Genomic DNA, 23,300 nt, shown 5'->3' on the forward strand with positions numbered 1-23,300 from the left:
GACAGGTCAATGAATGAGTGGAGGGATTCACGCAGAATCGAAGGAGAGATTAAGGTTTGTTAAATGGTAAAAATGTTGTTTCATTCCAGGGGGATATACCTGCCCAAAATAAAGGAAAAGTCAAACAAAATGCTGAATTAGGAGAAGCAAAGGATGGAAATGGCAACAAGAGGGCGGAAGCTCTGACAAACCTGGCGTCCCCAACCGCTTCCACCATCTCCTCCCTTTCCTCCCTCTCTCTCTCCTCCAACAGCTGCTGGAGTCTTCAAGGAGGGGTGAAAAGTCAAACAAGAGAAGGGAGCAGGAGATGAATGAAGGAAGGAAGAGTGGAAGGAAGAATGGTCAGAGGAAGGTCTGCACTGAAAACACCAGCTTTTATTCCCCAAAAGTGCACGACAGCACGACTGAGCATTTTCAACCTGAAGCCGCTGATCAAGTCTGTCATGCTGCTGGAGATTTTTCATCAAGCATTACTTCATTGAATTTCTTCTATCAGCACCGGTTTCTTAGCACATATTTGATCTACACCAGTGGTCCCCAACCCCCGGGCCGCGGACCGGTACCGGTCCGTGGATCAATTGGTACCGGGCCGCACAAGAAATCATTAATTATTTCCGTTTTATTTATTATCTGAGTCTGAACGATCTTTTATTTTGAAAAATGACCGCATTCTCTCGGTTACATCTCGGTCACTTGAGCGCCAAAACTGGCTTACTTGTGCGACATATTCAGCCTGCTCAATGAACTCAATCTGTCACTTCAGGGGAAAATGACAACTGTCTTCAAGTTGGCAGATAAAGTAGCTGCATTTAAAGCCAAACTGGATTTGTGGGGACGGCGCGTCAACAGAGGCATTTTGGACATGTTTCAAACATGAGACTTTGGGTGAGACTGAGCCTGAGTCTTCATTCTCCCAGCTGGTGACCCTTTAAAAGTATGTTTGAGACAACAACTCTGCCGGTGTTCTGGATTAAAGTCATGACAGAATACCCTGAGATCGCCACCACAGCACTGAAAACCCTGTTGCCATTTCCGACATCCTATCTGTGTGAAGCGGGGTTTTCTGCAGTGACAGCAACCAAAACAAAACAACGGAGTAGACTGAACATAAGCAACACACTTCGGGTGTCATTGTCTCCTATTACCCCCAGATGGGACCGTCTCGTTGCAGAGAAACAAGTTCAGGGCTCCCATTGATTTAGCGTTATGGTGAGTTAAAAATTTCAACACAGTGGATTCACGTTTATTATTATATTAACAATATAAACAATCTACGTACCTACCTACTCCCCCCCCCGGGCCGCGGTAAAATTGTCAAGCGTTGACCGGTCCGCAATGATAAAACGGTTGGGGACCACTGATCTACACCCAGGCATAGATTTTTGTTTTACGTCTCTAAGTACAGTCGACCACATCAATTACACATGTTAACATCTGGTAGCTAAGTGATGGCCCAGAGTACATGTCATGACTTAAAGTCCAGAATCCATTAATATTGGATGCTCCCTTTTACCAACTGTTATACTGATGCCATGTTTACAATTACAACCCATACCCAGCCAGACTGACTTCTGGCTACAGTGATACACCTATTAAAATATTGTCTGGAGTAAAATTATAAAAAGAAATCTGGTTTGAAACTGATGTCAGCACAACATTTAACAGGCAGATGCAAACCCAACCCTAGATCCAGTCTGTCCACAGCAGTCTCATTACCTTTTCTTTTTCTTTTTTTCTCGTTTCTTCAGTTTCTCCAGGTCTTTCTTTGCGAGCTCGATGATATCGGAAGTGTCCTTCTCAGGGGCCATCAGCGCAGAGGAGAAGGGGCCGGACCCTCCGTAGAACGGCTGACGGTTGGAGGCACGAGACAGATTCTTCCTCAGGTTCTCATTAATAGCTTCACTCTCCAGGAGTTTGGCTCTGAGGATGAAACAGACCGGATGAAGATATACCCTGCTTTGACAAGTCATGAAATGTGTTGGTTGGTCTGAGGTAGGTATCCAGAGGCTTATCTTACATGGCGGCCAACATTTCTAACTCTGACAGGCCAAAACAGTCTCAACAGAGATTCAAGTATATGATGCATCCTCCTGCTGCTGACTGGTGCTCAAAGGCTGTTAGCAGGAACAAACAAGGGAATAAATGACAGCATCTACGTCGGAAGTATTTACCTGAGGTCTTCAATTTCGTTAATGTAACTCTGAATCATATTTCCAATTTCTTCAGTCCCTCCTTCACCTGTAACAAACAGAATCAAAGTGCATTACTTTATAACCAATTCAAACCCAAACATTAAGGTTTACTGTGACTTGAGAAGCAATGACACAGGCTGTGAACTGAAGAATTTAAAAAAGACACATGGAGGCTGCACCTACCTGCCCTGGCGAGGGCCTGGTTGGCCTGGTCACTGAGCAGCTGGGTGAGACGTGCCCGCTGGGCATCGATGGTCTCCTGCATGGCCTTCACCCTCACCCTCAGGTTGCTGTTCTCCGTCTGCAGCATAGAGTTCTCATGGAACATGTCACTGAAGCTCTCCACACCATCTTCGCCCACCATACGTTTACCCTGCAGGAGGGAGGATGAGGTGGCACAGGAGAACATTTCAGGTTTCTGATAAAAACAGGATTTGCTATGGAAAAAAAGAGTAACTACTTCACAGTGTTTTGACTTCTCCTCTGACATAAAATATTTCCTGGTTACTATTTTAAATACACTTTTCCATTGCACTCCCTCCTCACCGTCTTGTACTCCATCAGCTCCATCTGCAGTCGAGCTATCTCCGTCCTCAGTGCGCTGATCTGCTGGCTGGCCTTGTCCTGGTTCACTATCACTTTGTTCTTGATGTTCCGGGCTCGGTTGGCATACTTTAATGTGTTCAACGTCTCCATGAAGTCGCGGTCAGATGGGCTGATGCAAGCGATCATCACCGTTTGGCTTAGATTCTCTGGAAAGTGAAAGGTTACTGCTGATAAAGCAAGTGCTGTCCATTTCAGCCTTGTTCAAAAGATTAAATTCTCTTTGAATATTCCCAAACCAACAATTCCTTTCTACATGATTGACAGTAGAACAAGTTGAAAGGTTTAAATCGGATTTTTCTTTACAGTTTGGCAGTTTCAAATGTGGCTAGCAACACTTCTCTCTATATGACAAATTAAGTAACCCAAAAATTATAGACAGTATTTGTGGAAAAAGATGAAATCAGCTGCCCACCAACCTGTTTCCTCCTAATGAGTCCTGCAGGAGTCGGGTGAGTTTGGAGTCTCTGTAAGGCACATGTGAGGCCCGCTTGCTCCGGTCACCCAGAGCACTGATCACGTTCCCCAGAGCGAGCTGCAACAGTCAAAGGAGAACGAAGAAAAGTGTATTTCAATGCCATGCAGATAATCATAAACAGCATAACCTCTTTGGTGGAGGTAATGACCAGCGAATGGAGGACAGACATTTATGAAATCCAGCCACTAGATGGCAATACAACTCAAGGTTATCAGCGAGGCAGAGGACGATGCTCACCAGTCCACAGTTGATGGAGATGCCCTCTTTGGCCCGATCGCCCGTCGCTCCGGTTCTCTTCAGTCTCTCAGAACCAGCCAGGTCCACAAAATGAAACTTGGCTGTCAGCGTCTCATACTCGTCCATCTCAGAGTTTCCGTTGGAGACTCTGTTATCAGTCTCATTGTCTTGCTGAGCAACAATGACACACACAAAATTCCATTAGTAGCATTATATCAGGGTGATAAATGTAAACCCCAACAAGGGGTTGACAAAATGACAAATGAGACACTAGCTATGTGAAAAAATATGACAGTCTCTCTCACAAAAGGGCTGATTGCAAACCACTGAAAGATGTTTTGGTTCACTTTTAACTCTTCTGTAGGTGGGAGTATTTTAGATTTGGAGTCTGATATTTACAGCGCCACATGACAGGCAAAATTATAGTGAAAGAACGGCTGACCTCAACTCAGAATACTTCTTTATAGACTTTGTCCTCATTTCTTAACCTGCCATAAATCGTAATGACAATACAGTGTTAAAGACTTTACTCTAGCACTAAAGCTACATAAATCAAAGTACAGACTTAAGGAAACATCAATACTAAAACAAAATCTCTTTTCATTATGTTTTATGTTCGGCTAAATGAGTGTATACCGGCTGCAGTTTAGACCTCCTACAAGTATTATATGTTCTATTTAAAACTGAAAGCATATGCACAAGTACTGAACAATGGTTTTAACTGCTTTTTAGCAACTTAAAGAATAGTGTTGATGCCAGGAGCATTCATAGCAATGTAATGGTGCTTGTTCAATGTGATACTGTACTAACATTGTCGGAGGCACAAACGCGGACTTGGCACAGATGGATGGTGAAGATGGCGTGGGATCGGGAGCTCTGGACGTTCATCTGAGTGCTGGCTGTGGTGCGGGAAAGTGCGCCCAGCTTCAGACACTGCAACATCTGAACAGGCAGACAAAGCGGTTTAAATATTAACACGCTGGTTGAGCTCAACAAATAAATACTCTCTAGTGTTTATAGAAGGTAAATGAGTGCAGTAATGAATAATATATGAAAAACAAATTGTAAATAAACCCTTGATATTCAATTGTTCAAAATATTTACATAATACTTATACATTTTATTCCACTTAAGGAAGCGACATTGATTGAATAGTTTGTTCCCGTCTGTTTTTGATGGCTGATACAGGCACTAGCTACACAAATCTCTCTGCTTTACCTCCGCCTCAGAGGACACGCTCCGTGTGGTCACTCCCACCGTGTAGATTCCTCCGGTGGCGTCCTCATGGATCTTGATGTGAGATTTCTGCTTCATGTCTCGTGTGGAGTCAAACAGGTCCAGAACCTCCTCGTTATAAAGCTGTGTGGGATGCAAGGACATTTGTGTATTTTATTTACCCCCCCAAACATATGCTGGGTCTACAGAACTTTAAGAGCCTCAGAGTTTCAGTTTCAGTGTCTGAGGATGATGTGAATGCTGCTTCACAGAAACCTTTATCTGGGGAAATCTGAACAAATGACATGTAAAAGGCCAAATGTAAAGGCTGTATGTGCAGCATATCTCCAAGTGTCACTCTGTGTGTGATTCAGCCACAGCTCCTCTGAGTAATGTGGCTCTCCCAGTCTTCTCCGGGAATCTGAACACTGTCAGTCTGACAGAGCAGCACAACTGTCACCCTACATCAATCCTGTTAACTCTTCCTGTGCAGACAGAGACCCCTGCCCACCCCCAAACAACTCCTAACCCCCGATGACAGCTGCTGAAGTTCAATTGTCAGTGCAGATATTTTCAAGTGATGAAACGCTGGTGTGAAAGCTTGTTAAATAGGCGATGTCAACAATATTAGCCTGACTCATGACAACTCTGTGAAGCCTGTCCTAATGCTTGTTAGTTATGTTTCGGCTCAAAGAAGCTGGTAAAATACAGAAAAAATTATTAGTACTTATTATTACGGTGCAGTGAGGATGGAGTATACCTCGAGGAACTGGGCGTTGATCTTAAACTCGGGTACAGGGCGTCCCTGCTCCTGGGCAGCTTGTCGGCGCTCCTCAATGCCCTTGAAAAGATGGTGGACGGCACGAGGGATGATGCCCAGCTCCTCGTCTACAATGTTGACATCAAAGCCCGTCCCCATGGTGTACGTCTTCCCTGAGCCCGTCTGGATGGGTAGATGAAAACATCACGATGCTGTGGTGCTACACTCTGAGCATCTAAACTAAATCTGAAACCTGTGAAAATGGATTTGCCATAAAAGGCCCCAAAGCTTTGGAATTAGATGAGGATTCCACCTTTATTCAAAAGATTCCAATGAACTTCCAATGAAAACCTGATTAAATCTCTTTTTACTTGAATGATTCCCAACCTGTTTCACTTACCAAATGTTATCATAATCTTGCTTTAACATATCTGGTTATTTTAGTCTACTTTGGCCTTATATTGTAATTTAGGTTTCTTTTTCAAAGCACTTCATAATTGTTATACTCTATTTTATACTACACTGAGTATTTGTACAGGATAAATTTGTCTTGAATTGTGCCAGAAAAAGAAAGACTAGCCACTGACTTAGTTTGTATGCAGTTAAATTCGAGCTACCGTTTATTTTAACTCCAGTACTTTATGTCTTACATTTCCCAGAATGCTTTTTTGGAGGGAGGACTTTTTGTCCAGCAATTTTCCTAAGTCAAGATAAGAGGTGAATCCCAATTCCCTTATTTTATTGGTCCTTGCTCTTTATTTCCGAGGAGCAAGAAGGCTGCCTGGAGGAGCTGTAACTGAGCGTACATGAGTGTATCCTTTGTGGAAATATGTTACGGATCGACATGCTCCTTTGTCAGAAATCAGTTTGCATTTGGGTGCGTCACATGAGGATAAGATGTGTTTCTTCAGTTCCTTCTCTCACTGCATCTTTTGTGGGTGGGACTAAAATGCAATGGAGGGAAATGTGGATACCATTAGGGGAACTGAGATTCAATGTGTCTCACTCTTGTCTCTTCAGAACAAACGTGTTGCGACTGCACTAATTTCTGGACAAACAAGTTTACTGTCAGTGGAGAGGCTATTAACCGTTCCTCCTGCATTTGTGTCTTCATCTTCAGTTCTGTAATGTTTGAGAAAACAGAGCAGACACATTCTCTCACCAAGTCTTTTTAAAATGAACTAAACATGGCTTTGAACAATCCAATGTCCTTCTGATAAGTCAGAAAAAGTGTCTACTCTGCTCTCCACATCATTACTATCCCTTTATATCTGCGACCCAGCTGGACTGAGTTCTTGTGATGTAGTCGAGTGGTTCGGTCTAAATCTAGATTAGTCCCTGTAAAGCCACAGAGACAGACAGGTCTGATCCATGCCAAACCAACAGCTGCCTGTGCTCTCAGTGCGTTCGGAAGTAGGTCACCATACGGGACAAGCAGTTACTGGGGACACAGGAATAATATGAACAAAAGCTTTCTGGGAAAGACTGTGAATGTTAGCCAGAAGATCACGGGTGTGAATTTCAAAGATCTGTGTCACCTGTATCAGGCTGGAATAAAACAGAAGGCACATCTCATTAGATCTCTAGCATCCCTTTGCTTGCTTCCATCAAGGAAAAGATGTTATATATCATATAGTAACACTTGATATTGTATTTCTTAAATATACACAATATATGCAGTGATTTTAATCTCTGAACAGAGCCAGGGAACCTCAAGAGCTTTAAATCTATTGTTGGACAAACACAAAGTCACACAGGTTGAACTCCCACAACATGTCTTCTCTAGTCTCCGTTTACCCAAATATAAACACCCTCCACCTTTCAAACACCCCCATCTCCTTCCTTCCTAACACGTACGCACATCCCCCAGTTTTCCACCTCCACCCAGCTCCACTGTGGCTGTGACACGGAGGACAAAGACTCGCCTGTCCGTATGCAAAGACGGTGGCGTTGTAACCTTCAAAACAGCCCTCGACCAACTTCTCTGTGCAGGCGGTGTAGATGGAGTCCTGCTGGGAGTCCATGTCGAACATGTAGTCGTAGGTGAAGGCCTTGTCTTTCCCCAGGATGACCTGAGGCTCCCCAGGCATCACATACGTACAGATGTGACATCCTTCTATCTTCTCCTTGGCCAGCTGAGGACGGATCCTGCAGGAAACCGAGAAACAAAAGGTTGAGATGAGAGTGTGAGTGAGGACTTGTGTTTAACACGAGACACGATTCTTACATTTTCTGTACACTAGGGTTTATAAATAACAGAGGCTACTACATTCAAACATTATGAAGGATACATTTAATGCACACCACCTTTTGTTACACAAAACAGCTACTGTCTGTGGTAGGATGGCACAGCTCGTTCATGAGAGCTCTTGTTAGTGGGCAAGAAAAATGCAGCCTGAAGCAGCAGAACTGGCATCACACAGGCAGCGCCGAGGAAAACACCAACCACACCCAAACAACTGATCCAAAAATAACAAGTTAAAAAAAACTGTACAATCAGATTCTCGCTGCCAAACCAGGATACAAAACAGCCAATATACGGTTGCATTATAATGGTTCAAATAAAAAGAAGAGTTATCTGTACCCAGGTTCTTACCCTGTGTCTAGACAAAGTAAAGAGAGAGAAATAATCTGAAACACTAGAAAACACAATGAGGTCCTTTGTGGACGACAGCGAAATCAAAGAGTATTTGTACAAGACCTTTTAATTACTTCTCAGTGTTGCAGTACTGAAGTACAGGTGGCCTTCAACGTCATTTATGCCCACAGCAGGCAGTTGTTTTCAGTTACGATGCTCTAAGGGCTGACGGCAGACTACCAGCAGTCACAGAGCCCAGCTGGTGAACTAAGCTGAGTACTTGGAAACAAAAGAGCGAGATATTTCCCTCAGGAGTTGGTCCAGACCAAAACCAAAGTTAAGACTGAACATCAGATAGAAACACGACTCCACATTCATGATAATGTCATCTAAATGCACAACGTTTTGCTAACAAGTTCACCACATATCAACAGAACCAAATCAAGGAAAAAAAAACCAAATGAATGCAGTTATTTTCTCGGTAGGACAGAAACGGGTTTTGACAGATTTGCTTCACTCTAATGTAAAGTGCGAGCATGTAACAGAAACAGACAGCTCTCTTCATTCAGTTGCTCACTGTAACTGGGCCAGGCTTTTAGAAAGCATCACTCTGTTGCTTTAAACAAGGTCCTGCATGCTTTCAGCTCACAAACAGGCCTGGAAGAAAAGCACCTGACAGTGGGCCTGTCTGTTGCGCTCCTGTGTGGATAAGGCTCTCATTGTGCATCAACATTCAGGGGAGGACAATGCTGTGAGTGGAGCACAGTGCAGCCATTGTGTCCATCTGTGTGACACTGGATCCCAGCACTGACACCGACGCTGCGGCTGCAGGATTACACGGCTGGATGGAGGCGAGTGAGGAGAGGTAATGCCCTGCCTGGAGGTCATGAATAGGGTATATGAGCAGGTCTGTGAATAACTGTGCCAATGGCTACCGTCTGGTGCCACAGAGCAAAGATACCACAATCTTTCACACTTACAGTAGCACGTCACAAATCAGCTTCACTACTAATGGAGGCCTCATTATGAAGGAGCCGCAGACAGTCTCTGGAGGTAGCTGTGCTTAGATTTGATAGCTTTAACTTAACCGAAGTTACAAGTTGGTTTAAAACTACCTTTGAACTTCTTTAGCACAGTTTTGTCCACACAGCAGTACGAAACATCTTTGTCAGTCTACAGAGCTTGTGTTCAGGTTCTGTAGTAATGCAAAATAAACAAAGCCTCAGAAATCAGGTGGCTTCCATGTCAAATTCACCGTAACAAAGCAATTCCATGTCTCCTTGCTCTGTAAGCACGGTGTAGAAATGTAATCCTTTCCAGTAACCACAAAGGGGGTCTTTGTTTCAGACAATTTCACTCACTAATTGGGTGTGTAATCCTGTCTGTTTCAACCCCCTCTCTCAGCACTAACACATGTGAGAATCTGCTCACAATTCTTTTTTCATCTACATGAAACAAGACTTCTTGATGAAACATCAGGATTTGGGTGGGGATTCATTTTTTCATTATGAGTCGAGACCGATTTGTTTAAACTTAATATGCTGAACAATTTCCCATTTAACAGTTTTTTGGGGTCAAACTAAAAGAGGTTCTATAAAAGAGGTTAATGGAGCACTTGGAAAAAGCAAATTGAACTACATTCAAATCATTTGCTGTGATAATCACCCACAGAAACACACTGCTGTTGCTAACCTAGCCTTCATATTACCCTAGCAGAATTATAGAATTATCCTTTTGGCTGCTGACCTTTAGGTGCACTGTCCTATCATGTTGTAATACTGTGTTACTGTTTCACAAAACTGTGTTTTCCAGTTGAATGATGACCAGCAAAACAGACAGTTGATAGTATTCACTGAAGCAAAGTGAATCAGAAAAGTATTCTCATCAAAATTGTTATTCTGATATCAGCCATATCATCCAGCCCTACAGTACATCTCTGTATGATGCCCCAAAGCCAGCTCACTGAAGGTCAAACTTACTGGACAAGGTGCATTTAGACGTGTGGGAAAATCTGGCAATTCCTGTGACACTGGCTGAATTTGCTGCCAATTCCATTAACCACAGCAGACCAGTAGTTCTTAATGACTGAAGCCAGTAAACCGAGCTGCACTGTATCAACAGAAGGGCCCTAAAACATTTTCCTTTTATTATTTTTATGGGTTAGGTGGGCCACAGAGAGGAAGCAGGGGAGAGCCCCTGCGACATAGGTCAGCGACCAGACTCAATCACCGTCACCCACACATTCAGCTGTCTGCTCAGCTTCAGGCAGAAGGTCTCACTGTTCATTAGAGGGGAGACAAATCTGCTTGAAAGGACAGAAGCAAAGAGTTTCTGCAAAAGAGGGAAGACAAAAGAGAAAGTGTGCGCCTTTGTCACGCACTCGGCTCGCTGCCAGGCATGGCAGGCTGGTGTGTACACGCCTTCCTGCGGTTGAAATCCAAGTGAGTCTAGCAGGTTTAATAAGTCGGGGGATCTGCCTCCTTTCTTACCTTTCACTCACTAGAGGACACTCTGGAAAATCATTCTTACCCAGACCTGTGCCAGAAGGGCACGGTGGAACGCATGAGGATAGTGTAGAACTAGTCCGGTAAGTGGCACGTTACAGGAACATGTATCCAATTCTAGCTCTGCTGTCTTTTGTCTTGATGTTCCTGTCAATCACAGTCCTAAAAAGGCAAACCCCACCCATCTGTGTTTGGGTGTGCGGTTATTTAAGTATTTGAAAGTATAACCTGGCACAGGCCTGCTGGGAGGCCTCAGATATAGATTTAATGAATCTAAAAAGCAAAGGGAACAGAATAGTTTCTTGTCCAATCTGTTACACCCCTAGGTACTATACAGACAGGATCACCCTTTTACTGTCTACTGACAGTGGTTGGATATTACACTGAGATGCATCACCTCTGCAGTACAGGGACTAGAGAGGTGCAGCTCAGTTGGTGTGTGTGGACGGTGGGGTTATGTGCAGGTTTAAAGAGAAAGACAACACTGTGGGTTTCATGAAACTGTGAATGACTTAACTCCCATTAAAACCCAGTATTTCTAGGAGAATGAGGCACCTCACTGTGCAGAAGCACAACAAATGTACAAAGGTTGATACTAGTGTACTGTGCAGTCCTGGTCTTCACTGCTTGTTTGCTCACTACTGCACTTTGGCTAGTCTCAAAAGGTAACACCTTGCAAAAAAATAAAACAGAAAAAAACGTCTGCCGTAGCAGTGCAGGATAAATCCATGACAAAGATCTTCTGCAGTTTCTATTTGGGGGAAAGCTTTCAAAGTGGCCTGCAGCACACCGGCAGGCATATTTTGTTGTGTAAAAACCATGCTAGAGGTGGTTTCATGCTCTGCCTATTCAGCCAGACAGGACCGCCTGCAGCACCAGACAAAGAGCTAAGAGCAGCGTCTACTTTAACTGAACGCCAGGCCGCAGATGAGCACAGGCAATCCGTGCCTCACAGCACAAATCCATCACTGATAAAAGCTTTAACTTCATATCCGTGATGAGTCAACGTTTTCCTGATACTGTGGCACTGTGTCTTTATGCCTGTGCATGACATAAAGGATGGGGTTGCCATGGTGACAAAGAATTAAAGTCATAATCTGATTCCAGCAGGACTTAATGCTGGTCTGGCTGCCTGAAAAATGCCGGGAGGAAGGGCATCAGACAGAGAAGCTCACTCAGCATCGTGCCACCGTTACACTTCAGGATGATGTTAATTCACTGCCAACCCGACTTCCGAACCACGTTTCCTCAGTGCCTCCATTGTCATGACATCAAAAAAGGTTAATTGAACAATTACTCTTTACCCATGGGGATAATTTTACCTCTGTTCAGGTGCAGCCTGCTCAGAAAGGCCGTAGTTATACACTGTGTGTTTGTGCAATTAAGTTGTGTAAAATGACACCAGCCTGAACTTTTACCTCCACACAGTGTCAATATTACATTTCCACTGGTAAGAAAAAAGTGATCATCACTTTCAAACAAGAAATGGAGACTTTATCTCCTGGTGATATGACAATATAGGACGAACCAGCTGTGACAGCTCGTCTAACTGGGTTTTACAATGTGTGACACACAACCCCCCCACCGTGATCCTAGGCCCTCAAGGAAAGAAAAATAAATACACCTAAATGCCAGAACCTTAAAGGAAAGAGGAGTGCTCTGTGTACCCCAGTCACACAGACTCAGAAGTCACTTAAACCTAAACCGAGGTTGTTTTGACATCAGTACAGCCTAATCCTTAAGCAGATAAAAGCTTGTCTCTGTCCACAGCGGTTCCTTCAAACCTAAGCAAGGCTTAAAGACTGTAGTAAAGAAGTGCAACCAGAACATTCCTGTACTAAAATACCGTACTTTCCGGACCATAAGCTGCTATTTTTGCTATATTTGCTATTTCATGCACACACCCTCATCTTGGACAACACACGACGAAATGCATATGATGCCACTTCAAGTTACAGGAGATCGATCTGACTGTCGAAATATCTCATGTTACAACGTGGACACCTGCGGCTATGTACAACATGTTTTTTCGTCTTACATTTAGTGGGTGTGGCTTATAGTCCCGAAATTACGGTATATTTCAGAGAAACAGGACTTGTCATTAATGCCAGTTACACTAAAACTGACAACTCCACAACCGAGAAAGTTGATATTTCATGTTAGATTTAATCAGAAAACAACAGGCTGGCACCTAAACTGTGATACTGTGTTTGTGGTTTTACTGACAAATGTTCAGCTGGGAAGACACATTTCTGTTTTATTATTTAAATAAGTAAGAAGCTCAGCTGTCCATCAACTAACCACTAAACAGTGAATCTGGAACTGAAGCCAACTTGAGTCAGATTTCTTTCTTTTACCTCCATAGGTTTGTTTCTACAGGGTAACAGAGCAACAGCAAACACATTCATCACATATTTTTACAGAAGGACAGAACTTGCAAGAACAGGACACACACCCAGGCCTCTGCCAGGGCACATTGCTATGGTTTTATAATCTGCACACCAGGTTCATGGAGGCTGAACCTGCCCGCCCTGCTGCTAACCTCAGCTTTGTGCTTCATCTTCCTCTAATGAAGATCTGGATACGTGTGGCTATCCCACTGATCCCAGGGCTTGGGAGCCCTCTGGGAAATGTGCTTTCAAAAACAAATGAGGCCATGCTGAGTCCCTGTGGCATACTGATAACAGCGTTACTGCTTCCTGCGGGTCAAGGGTCAGGGAGCAGACCAGTCCGTTAACATCAGTGGCAGGGAGAGGAGGGGACGGTTAGACAACAGGAGTTGTCAGCAAGGGATCATCTGTAGCTCAACATGGAGAGGGAAACGTGGCAGGTTGGCCGGGGTCGGTGCCAGTGAGAACATGAACCCTTTGTTCCTCTCGGCGGCACATTCTGTAAGCACACATGCAATCTTCAATACACAGCATTCAGGTGGTGAAAACCATCCTCTGGATTAGTGGTCCTGAATCTCTGGGGCAAACCGCGCATTAATGAAACAGATTAATGAAAACTGATCGCACAGCAATGTTTTAAAGCTTCTCTCTTTTCTGGTTGATGCCCAGAGTGGAAACACACCCACACATGTTAAACTTAATGCAAGAGGGGCTGAATTAAATTTGGGTCACTGAAATGGACATTACTGACAATTTCCCCAAAAAACGTTTTGAGCTCCATAAACACAGATGTTAAGGTGGAAGTATTGCACTGATTTGCATACAGGTGTACCTAATAAAGTGGCAGGTGTGTGTATTTGCTCTCCCTCTGCTTTTCAGTGTGACTTCTCGTTTCCCAGAATACAACGGAGGCAGTGACAGCACAAAAAGCACTAGCTACAGAGTCACCATACCCACTTTTAGGGGAAATACAGCAGGAAAAACAAAAGTTGTCCTTTAATGAGACATATACACTTAAAAATGTTACTGAAGCAGCTTTCCAAAACTCACCAACATGCAATATATTAATAAAGATAATGAAAAATTACACCAAATACCATTATTATATATAGATACAAACAACTTCACTGCAAAAGTACTAGTATGTGTCATTCTTTGATTTGCACAGACGCACTCAAAATAAGCTCAAAGCAGAACAGCTGAAAATATTACACACCTGTTTCCCTGAGACTTGCCTATACATAATACCATCAGGAGTTACTGTTTGGTGAAAACCTTCCAAACAGCCATGATTGACCACTTTGTCAGACACAAATGAGTGTCATATCATCAGAATTCATTAAAAAAAGAAAAATAGTAACGATGTGCGTTTAGTGACATGCGACTTTCCTCGGAAATTCCACTCAGATGCCTTTATACCAGAGTCGAGCCTAGATTGCAGCGTCATTCAGCCATGTGGTGTTTACACAGGCTTCCCATGTCTGTGTGTCAACCAACCCTGAAAATGTCAAGTGAGGGCCACATCAGCCAGCTGACATCTGCAGCTTTCAAGGCAGCCAGAGAGCAGATAATAGGTTAAGTAAACGCACCAGAAGCCAAGGTTGAGTGGAAGTCAGCCCAGCTCTGCAGTTAACTATTTGTATCTCTATCAGATACATGATTTTATGTTTCTGACAGTATTTGCCAATGGGTGGCCAATCAACACAGAAAGCCGAGACACCACCCATGCTGCGTGTTCATACATGCAGCAAAGTTCAAATTACCAACACCTCATGAATATGCGGATTCAGAGCAGGTGGGGAAAGTTCATTTGCATCAGCGCCGTTTAATCTGGTGCCAGACTGACTCGGGAAGGTGTCAGACAACTTCACTGCACAGATCTTGTGAGGTGTGTGTGTGTGTGTGTGAAGAAGCTGTTGTATTGTTTCATCACAAACTGGTATTAAGAGTTTTGTACTGAAACAGTCTGTGAGGATTGTTATAAAAATGCCAAAGATTTGTTGTTTCCATTTTACAAACTGGACAAATCTTTATTTCATATTGCAGCAAAACAAAATTTTAATTGTTTAACGATCTTAAGATGCAACATTGAACTCTGGGAAACAGAAAAGGGGCATTTCCCCATTATTTCTTATAAAAATAACTGACCATTTAACCATTAATAAAAATAGTTATTGTTATGGGCCTATAAGAGATGCTACACTGGAGTACAAAGTTTTAAATATACCACCTCCAGGAGGCCAGTCAAACACACATCATCCAAATCAGGTCAGTGTCTGAGATACAGTATAACCTTATATGTCACATTAATGGGCAGACACACCAGGCCTGACTCGCAAAGACAACCAGCTTTAACTCGAGAAAGCGCATCCGTCCCTATTAAGTGCAGGGACAGCCTCTTGACATAAATAGCAAGGTGGCAGCTCGCTATGCAAACAAAGCTATTTGTGACCAAGTCCTATTTGTGACATTCTGCTGGCAGTTTAATGACAGAACTTAAGTTACATCGCATTCGTGGCAGCAGTTCCACATTTAGACTTAATCTATTTTAGCTGAGCCATTAACTGGACAGGTCTGTACGGTGGGGAAAAGGCCAACAACTAGCAGAACCGAGTCAGGACTGAAGCAGAGAGAAAGACAATGGCTGCAGCAGAGCGAACAACATATTTGCATGGGTGTCGGGTAGATGCACAGTAAGCTGCTCTGTAATTACACCCGGTGTATTTTGCATAGCCAGCTTGTTTCCTAAGCTCTACAAAAAACGGGCGGGGGGCTCCTTGTCATAAACATGTCCACATGTGGTGTGTGCTGCTCCGCAGCTGAAGGGTCTCTGTATCGCTGCAGATGCGTCTGGCAGAAATGCGCTGACTCCCTGGAGGTGGTGACATAGATAACCGAGGTCTTCCAGCAATGCTGCGGCCAGTCGGGATCTATTCTGGGGGAAACTGAGTTTAAGTGTCGGCTATGCTTAGAGCCATGTTGGAATGGAAGCGCGTTCTGCCTAGAAAGAGGGTTGAAAAGGCTACACACTGGAAATCTATCTGGGCTGCACTCGGATCACTGTGTTACACTGCAGCCCATCTCCATAACAAAGTCAGTTGCTAAAGATAATTTGAATATGTGATAATTGGACCCCTCCCTACTACAGAGCCAAGGCTACAGTCCTGCTATAAAACCTCTGTTTTCTGAGATCTAGTGCATCATTCAGTCTCTGTCTCTCAGATGTGAGAATTTACTGCTGTGTTTCTATTTCCCTATCAGTGGTAGAAGAGGTACTCAAATCCCTTAAGTAGCAGTACCACAGTACTGTTATAAGTAACCATGGACCATGACATACAAGTGATGCAAGGTCAGCTGCCTCACATTGTAATGATCTCAGTCAAAGCTGGCCTCCAGCACTCCCACACTACAGGCAAACCAGGTGTTATTCATAGCTTCTGTCTGGGTTGGCTAACACTTAAAAAGACAAGCAGCGTGTGCAGGGAAGTGATACAGCCAGGTGTGAGCTCCCTTCAGGCCTTTTCTCTAACAAAAGCATGAGGATCATAGCATGAGGACGGAAACAACACAGGTCACAGCCAACGCTCATCGCTCCAGACAAAGCAGCGAAGAAGACTTAAACAGAAGACAAACCACTATCAATGACAATAGAGTCAGGCTGAATTTCATAAGTTCAACCTCATCTTGCAGGTTGAACCAGTATTTGGTGGTTAGTGCATATTAAACAACAATGAATTGTCTTTCCTGCTAAACTCAGACTGATCAACATCACCTCTGAGCTGGTAACAGGATTCACAGACCTCTCATACCCATCATCATTCTACAGTTTAGGACATTCTGCACATGCAAAGTTTTGTTTGTTTGTTTTTTCAGGTCCACTATGTCTTATGTGTTTTGTTTATTTTCCTGTTTTTAATCTTGTTTTAATGTATTTTGGGTATATTTTATATTGTACTTTTATTTGCTGCACCTCTATTTAATGGTGTTGGGGATTCATTTTCAATTTTATTGTTTTTTCCAGCGTAAAACCTTTAAAAGCTTCAAAATAAATATGGTTCATCATTATTAAATTATGTTCTGAAATTAATGTATTAATCAGTTTGTCAAGCTATAAAATATTAGAAAATGTTTTTTTTTTAAAATGCCCCTCAGAGTTTCCTAAAGGTCGGGGTGACATTTCCTTGTTTTGCATCACCAACAGTACAAAACCCAAAGAGATTCAATTTACAAAACGCACAAAAAAAGCAGCAAATCATCACATCTGAGAATCTGAAATAACTGGTATTTGTGCCCAACTATCGGAATCATTGCTGATTCATTTTGGTTTCAGCTACAGTCAAAAGGCTCTGAAGGAACAGACAAAGCTGTGGTTACAGTCGTACCTTATTATCACCATATTTCTAAAAATAACACCAACATAAGGTGGTAAACTGTACACCACCTGCAAATTTAGGATATACAGTACTGTGATGCAGAATTTATTTTTAACACTGTCATAACCAGCAGCTCTGGGACTCATGTTGTCTGACTTTTCATGTTCAGACTCTGTTTTTGTGTCTACATGGTACTCATAACGTGTGTATTGTGTTGCATATGGACCGGCAGAAGACCCACCCTAACCCCCAAAAAACCACCAGCTAACACAGAATATTTTAATTTAAAGCAGCTCCCAGTGTAAAACTGTGAAACGGCAACAGCACAGATAAACGGAGAATAGTTAAGAGCCCAACAGACTTCTATACATACAGAGATTCACAGGACCGTCTGTCAGCGGCTAACTCTTGACAGAGTAGCTTGGCTCAGTGGATGTGAACAAAGCGCGAGGTCTGGAGAGGCTTTAGACCCCATCGGGGCTTTTGTGTTTGCAAGGCGCTGCCATGGGTGATGAACACACATCTAAATGCCCCGTATCTAAGCTCCCACTGTCCCTCCGCCAGTCCTCCAGCCCTGCCTATAGTCCTTTCAATCTAAATAAGTCTTCCACTGTGAATCACTGAGAAAAATCCAGAAAACTTAACTTTTTTTGTAGTGTTTAGCTAAAACCTGCTCGTTGTTGCTGCTTACAAAAAGAGTCACAATTTACCATTTTAACTACTTTCTGATGTTCTTCAGTGTTTATCTGTTTCCCGACCTGTATCTCACTTATTCGCTGAGCTGCGAGGCCTCTGCTGACACTGTAAACCCCCACAGCTTTTGTCAGCTGCCTCCAGTCAACTGAGTTAAGGCCTCTTCTGGTCATTAAGTAATGGCACAGCTCATTTTAACAAGCTTTTTCTAACACAGTTAACCATCTCTCCAGCTGGCTCATGAGCGACATCCTGGGGCTTAGACTCTTGCTCTAGTTGCTGCATCCCTTCTTGTCATTACATTAAAACATGTCTGAAACTTAAGAGGTTTAGGGACCTATTTAATGTCATTATTGTCACTGTTCTGCCCTTGAGCTTAACATCAAAATCAGCGTCTCTAATTGGGGAAGAAAAAGAAACCAACAATTTTCATGAGATGCAGCTTGTGATTTTGTGTCTGTTTCATGCTAATGAGTGGTTAATGTGCTTGGCATCAGCAGCTAAGTTGTTACGGCAGATAAAACAGTTCAAGTCATTCACTACTCATATGCCACCACCTTGAGAATAGATTTTAGCAGGTGACGTCGGCTGTACTGCATTTATCACCCCAGCAGGTAGGTTCGGCAAGTCAGCCGTTCCCCTCAACGTACACCTACAAGGACAGACCACAGTGACGTCTTGCACTGTGTAAATAAGCTGGTTAAAGTACAGTCTATATACTGGATCCATGCAGCTGTTTCTCAATGCCCTTTCCACCCTTTCTTTGCATGGGTAAGCACAGTATTGATGTAAATACACAGTAAAAGCAAATGTTTTGAACTTTGTGTTCCTTTGTGCAAATTTGAGAAACAAAGTGCGGCCTCTGTTGAGATAAGCTGGGCTCTTAAACAACCTCAGTCTTTAAAGCAGCTCTGGTTGCTGTAGTAAGCCAACTCTGATCAGGCATTATGGCTTAAACAGCAACTTGGAATTACTGGTCTCCAAACAGGCCCAGCCCCTTTTCCATTACATTTATATGTTATTGTTGACAGAGACCTCCTCCTGCATAGTGATGACTCAGCTCATTGGTTTTCAGCAGCTAAGTGAATGAGCTGTCACAGCCAATTGATACTGGTTGTGCATGTGCGCACTGAGACTTGTCAACAACCTTGACAGTTGGTAGGAGTTGAAACATGTCACTGAGATTCACAGAGGTGAAAAAAAAGCAAAGCTCATTGGAGTGGGTTTGGTTTCACGGGCAACATAAATCCTAAAGGCTTCAAAACTGTAAGCCATTGGTCGAGGTTTAAAGCTTAAAATCACTGCAGGTATTTTACAAGGAACTGTGCCTTTCTGGGTATGTTTTAGAAAGAACCGGTGAAGGGTGTCATGCTAACATCTGGCTGGAATTACAGCTCCTGGAACCAGAACAAAATCCCCAAGCTCTCTGAAAGACTTGTTCAGAACAAGTCATTTTAAACAAGCATGTATTTCTGCATGTTTGTTTTGCAGTTTACTATATTAGAAGGTGAGCAGCAAACTGCCACATGCCAGTCATATTAGTGTACACAACCCTGTACACGTGTTCTGAAATCAGAGGCTGGTATTGTCTGTTGTCTTGTTATACTGCACTGCAAAACTAAAAAAAAATGTAAGGGTGAAAAAGGTCTGTAATAATTTCCCACAGTACAAGGTGACATCTTCTAGGTGTACCTAATAAACTGGCAATTGAGTGCATTCTGAATTCCAGTCCAATATAACACCACTAACAATAACAGGCTCAAACTGTACCACAGAACGGAGATAAACATAGCAGGCAGCATTCAATGAAGGCAGCTCCACTGCCTAAATGCTGCCGTGCATGTGCTGGTGACAAACCTTTCTTAGTTTGCTTGTATTTTGTCTGTTATCATGGTTTATCAAGCTGCAATGTTGAAAATGTGTCTGCATAACATCACATCAACTAAAAACCTTTCCCAGGATAAAACAAATCCTCCACCAAGCAACAAGACAAGTCACAAATGTCAGCTGCATTACCAGCAGCATTAAAGTGTGGATTTTCTCCTTCAAAAAGAGAAATGGAATCAGGAAGCTCTGGACAAACATGCTCCTCACAGGCAATGATGCGGCACTTTTGTGAACAAGTGCATGTGAGGGTGAGTGTTAGGCACAAATGAACAACTGCAAGCATGGACAAGTGGGAAACACACGGCACAAAGGGAAGAGGCAGGATGAGCAAGAGTGCAGCTATTTTCTATCATTTTCATCATGTTAAGATCTTTGGCCCTGAATGAGAGAGACTGGTTTCCCATTATGCCCCTGTCACTCTGCTGCCTCACCAGCTGGGTGGGAGCGGCCTGCTTCAGCAGAACAACATGCATTAACTGCAAGGGAAAGGAAGCCTGATTCTGTCTCTTTGTTGAACAAGCTAACAGCTCTGAGTGGATCCCAATAGACCTGATTCACTGAGAACCATGACTGGGCCATCCAGTGAACGTCTACAAACAAAGAGCAGGCTTGACAGTGTTACAGGAGCTGCACCCAATGGTTCACCGTCCTGACTATCAGTGAAGCTCTTCCTGATTATCCTTATTAACGTGTCTCTGCAGGAGGCTTTGAGGAGAGGCCAGGCTCTGGAGTGAAGGGCAGGTTGATTGTCTCTCTTCCACCCCATCTTTCCCTGATAGCTCAGCCTTACAACTGATGATATCATCCCTCTCAGCGCCAACCACAGACAGCAGAAAACGACCCATGTGTGTGCACCTGTGCAATGGGTGTGATGCCTCACGTTTTTAATACTGGACGAATATAGTGCGCATTACACTTCAGAGAAATGGAAATCCTTGCTGAGGTGAATCACAAAGCAACAGAAAACATGACCCGAAAAGAGCGCAGCACCCTGTGGTGCCCGGCTGGACGTGGGTCACCTGCTAATATGAAATGGGGCTGATAATATATGGATACAATGTGTGTGGATCAGCGGATGCTGCTGTTGACCTGCAGGGTTTCAACAGGCCCGCGGGACTGGCTGACAGGTGGCACCGAGGCAATGATGAGCTACGCATTTACTCGTTGATGGAAAATTAAGACATTTTAGTGACTTACCTCAGTGCCACACGGACCGAGCTTTCATCCTGTCCGGTCGTCATCGTTCCTCATGCAATAGTCGATAGTAAAAGAACAAAAAGTGGATTTATCAGTGCCGGCTGCTGGCCTTGGCAAAGCAGACAGAAAAAAGTGCGCACTCCTCCGGCAGCACGGAGCTGCTCACTTCGACTTCAGCTCCGCCATTTCTAAACAAACACAAAATATATCAGTGGTGTTTTAACCATGACATTAGCATAGAGGAGAGGCGGTGTGTCCGCATGTCGCGTCTATGGGCGACGCAACGCTACGCAGTTCAGCCCGGATGCAGACTCCCGCTGCTGCTAGGTGAGCTTCTCCCCCCACGCGCGTCCGCGTATACACACGCGCGCCGCCGTGCCTCTCTGCTCCGTTTACGCACCGGGGAGGGAGCCGCAATGCATCAGCAAGCCACGCCCCCTCCTAGGACGCAGCTGCGAGATGACGCCATGACAAAGGTGTTATACATTTTCTAAAGTATAACTCAGCCATAAACTTGAATTTTGTGAAGATATAAAGGAGTAATCACATGGTGTCAGGTTCCACCATACATTGACGTGATAAAGACAGTTGTTTACTCTGAGTGAAGACTTCAAATCTCAGAGGACATGATTATCTTTCATCATATTATCAGGTGAATCCAGAGGCTACATTGTAAATCCAGTGGTGGGGGAAGTATATCCTTTAAAGCCGCCACAATTAGTCGGAAAATTAATGGGTAACTCTTTTAATGATCAAATCATGTACTGGCTTTTACTTTATTGTGGCATTATTTTATTTCTTGTATTTACACTTAACACCTAACAGCCACATACACAACCAGTGTTGGGAGTGTTCTTAATAATGATGGTTATCTTTTAAATATTTTGGTCACATGCAGAACACACAGGCATCTCCTGACATCATGCTTTTGGTAGGACTGATTCAAGGACAGTTTCCTTCCGCAAGTTTTTCAAGAAGTGATTTCTTTTTTGGTGATAGTTGAACATAAAAACTGCAAAATTGTTTCCAGTGTCTAAATTTTGGCAAATATATTTCTGTTCCTTATGAAGTGCATTTAACTCCATTGTATTCTACTGTAGTTAGGCAAAGGGAAGTCAGGCACTCAAATAGAACATAGAAAACATTTTAAAAGTCTGTGTATGAAATAAATGTGAAATATTTAAAAAGTAGCCTGTAATCTATGGTTGTGCAATCAGTGACGTGACCAAATGTATAAATTATGCTAGCTCACAGTAGGTGAGCTTTTAGTGTCACCCTGTGGCTGAAGCATTGTGATACTACAAGACAGAGGGAACATACTGTAGCTGAATAACAGGGACGTTGCTTAGGTGTCGACACAGAACATCTTTCTGTTTACACACAGCAGTACACAGTGACCGGTAACATAAAATGCAATCCAACACAACACCTCAACCATAAATTCAAACATTTTAGCCCTAGAAATCACCCAATTGTGTTTAAAAAACAAAATACTGTAGATAATGTAATTCTCAATATCTAAAAAAAAAAAAACTAACTTAAAAAAGGTAAGTATTTTTGAAGTCCTCAAATTTGCGACTTAAGTCTGACTTAAATCCTCCATGTCTGATTAACACATCATTTCATGGCAATTAATATACATTCTTCACATGACAGCATTTTCTTTCGTTGCTTTTTTCTTGTTGTCGTTTGTGCAGCAGTGAAATTAAATGTTGATTCAGTACACACAGAAACAATAAGAACATTTCCTGAGGACACTGCACCACATGTTTATTTCCTGAAGATCATCTTAACAAACATAACATGATCAAAGAGACATGGAATGCATTTCATGCAATGTAAATGGCACAATACCAAAATTAACAGTACTTCATTTGGATCTACGACCTATAAACACACCTGTTTAACCTTTTCTTTTAAACATCCTTCTCAATATTTAGAAGTGTAATGCTTAGAAGTGTAATGTCTTTTTTTAAAAATGTCTCGCACAGGCCGGTCATCAGTAATCAATAACAGCGGCTGGGTGACATCACTGATGTCATATTGCTTTGCATTTTTCACATCAAATGTGATAAAAGGACAATAAATCTATACCCACAAAATACGTAGTTATACATCCTGAACATTTTTGTTCTCACAAATAATTAGGTTTTAGTGCAACTTCCAAATGTTTCACACATAGCAAAAGTATTT

At 43.0% G+C, this 23,300-nt stretch overlaps 1 protein-coding gene across 14 annotated transcripts in view; it reads right to left on the reverse strand.

Moving 5' to 3' along the window:
• The window catches only part of kif21a (kinesin family member 21A), a 38,760-nt gene extending 17,269 nt beyond the window's left edge, over positions 1–21,491 (reverse strand). For 7 of the 14 annotated variants that reach the window (XM_020593344.1, XM_020593350.1, XM_020593343.1 and 4 more), the window contains exons 1-12: positions 21,108–21,490; positions 7,411–7,633; positions 5,486–5,668; positions 4,729–4,869; positions 4,321–4,452; positions 3,511–3,681; positions 3,215–3,330; positions 2,739–2,934; positions 2,376–2,565; positions 2,172–2,238; positions 1,717–1,920; positions 192–263 (exon numbers count right to left, since the gene is read on the reverse strand). In XM_020593344.1, coding sequence (XP_020449000.1) covers positions 192–263; positions 1,717–1,920; positions 2,172–2,238; positions 2,376–2,565; positions 2,739–2,934; positions 3,215–3,330; positions 3,511–3,681; positions 4,321–4,452; positions 4,729–4,869; positions 5,486–5,668; positions 7,411–7,633; positions 21,108–21,151 — 1,739 coding nt within the window. In that variant the 5' untranslated portion in view covers positions 21,152–21,490. Of the gene's footprint in view, positions 1–191; positions 264–1,716; positions 1,921–2,171; positions 2,239–2,375; positions 2,566–2,738; positions 2,935–3,214; positions 3,331–3,510; positions 3,682–4,320; positions 4,453–4,728; positions 4,870–5,485; positions 5,669–7,410; positions 7,634–21,107 lie in introns of all 14 variants that reach the window. The other 7 variants (XM_020593356.1, XM_020593354.1, XM_020593353.1 and 4 more) reach the window with 3 other exon arrangements.
• Positions 21,492–23,300: the final 1,809 nt, after the last annotated feature.

Source organism: Monopterus albus, unplaced genomic scaffold (assembly GCF_001952655.1).
Source record: "Monopterus albus unplaced genomic scaffold, M_albus_1.0 scaffold19.1, whole genome shotgun sequence".
Taxonomy (NCBI): Eukaryota; Metazoa; Chordata; class Actinopteri; order Synbranchiformes; family Synbranchidae; genus Monopterus; species Monopterus albus.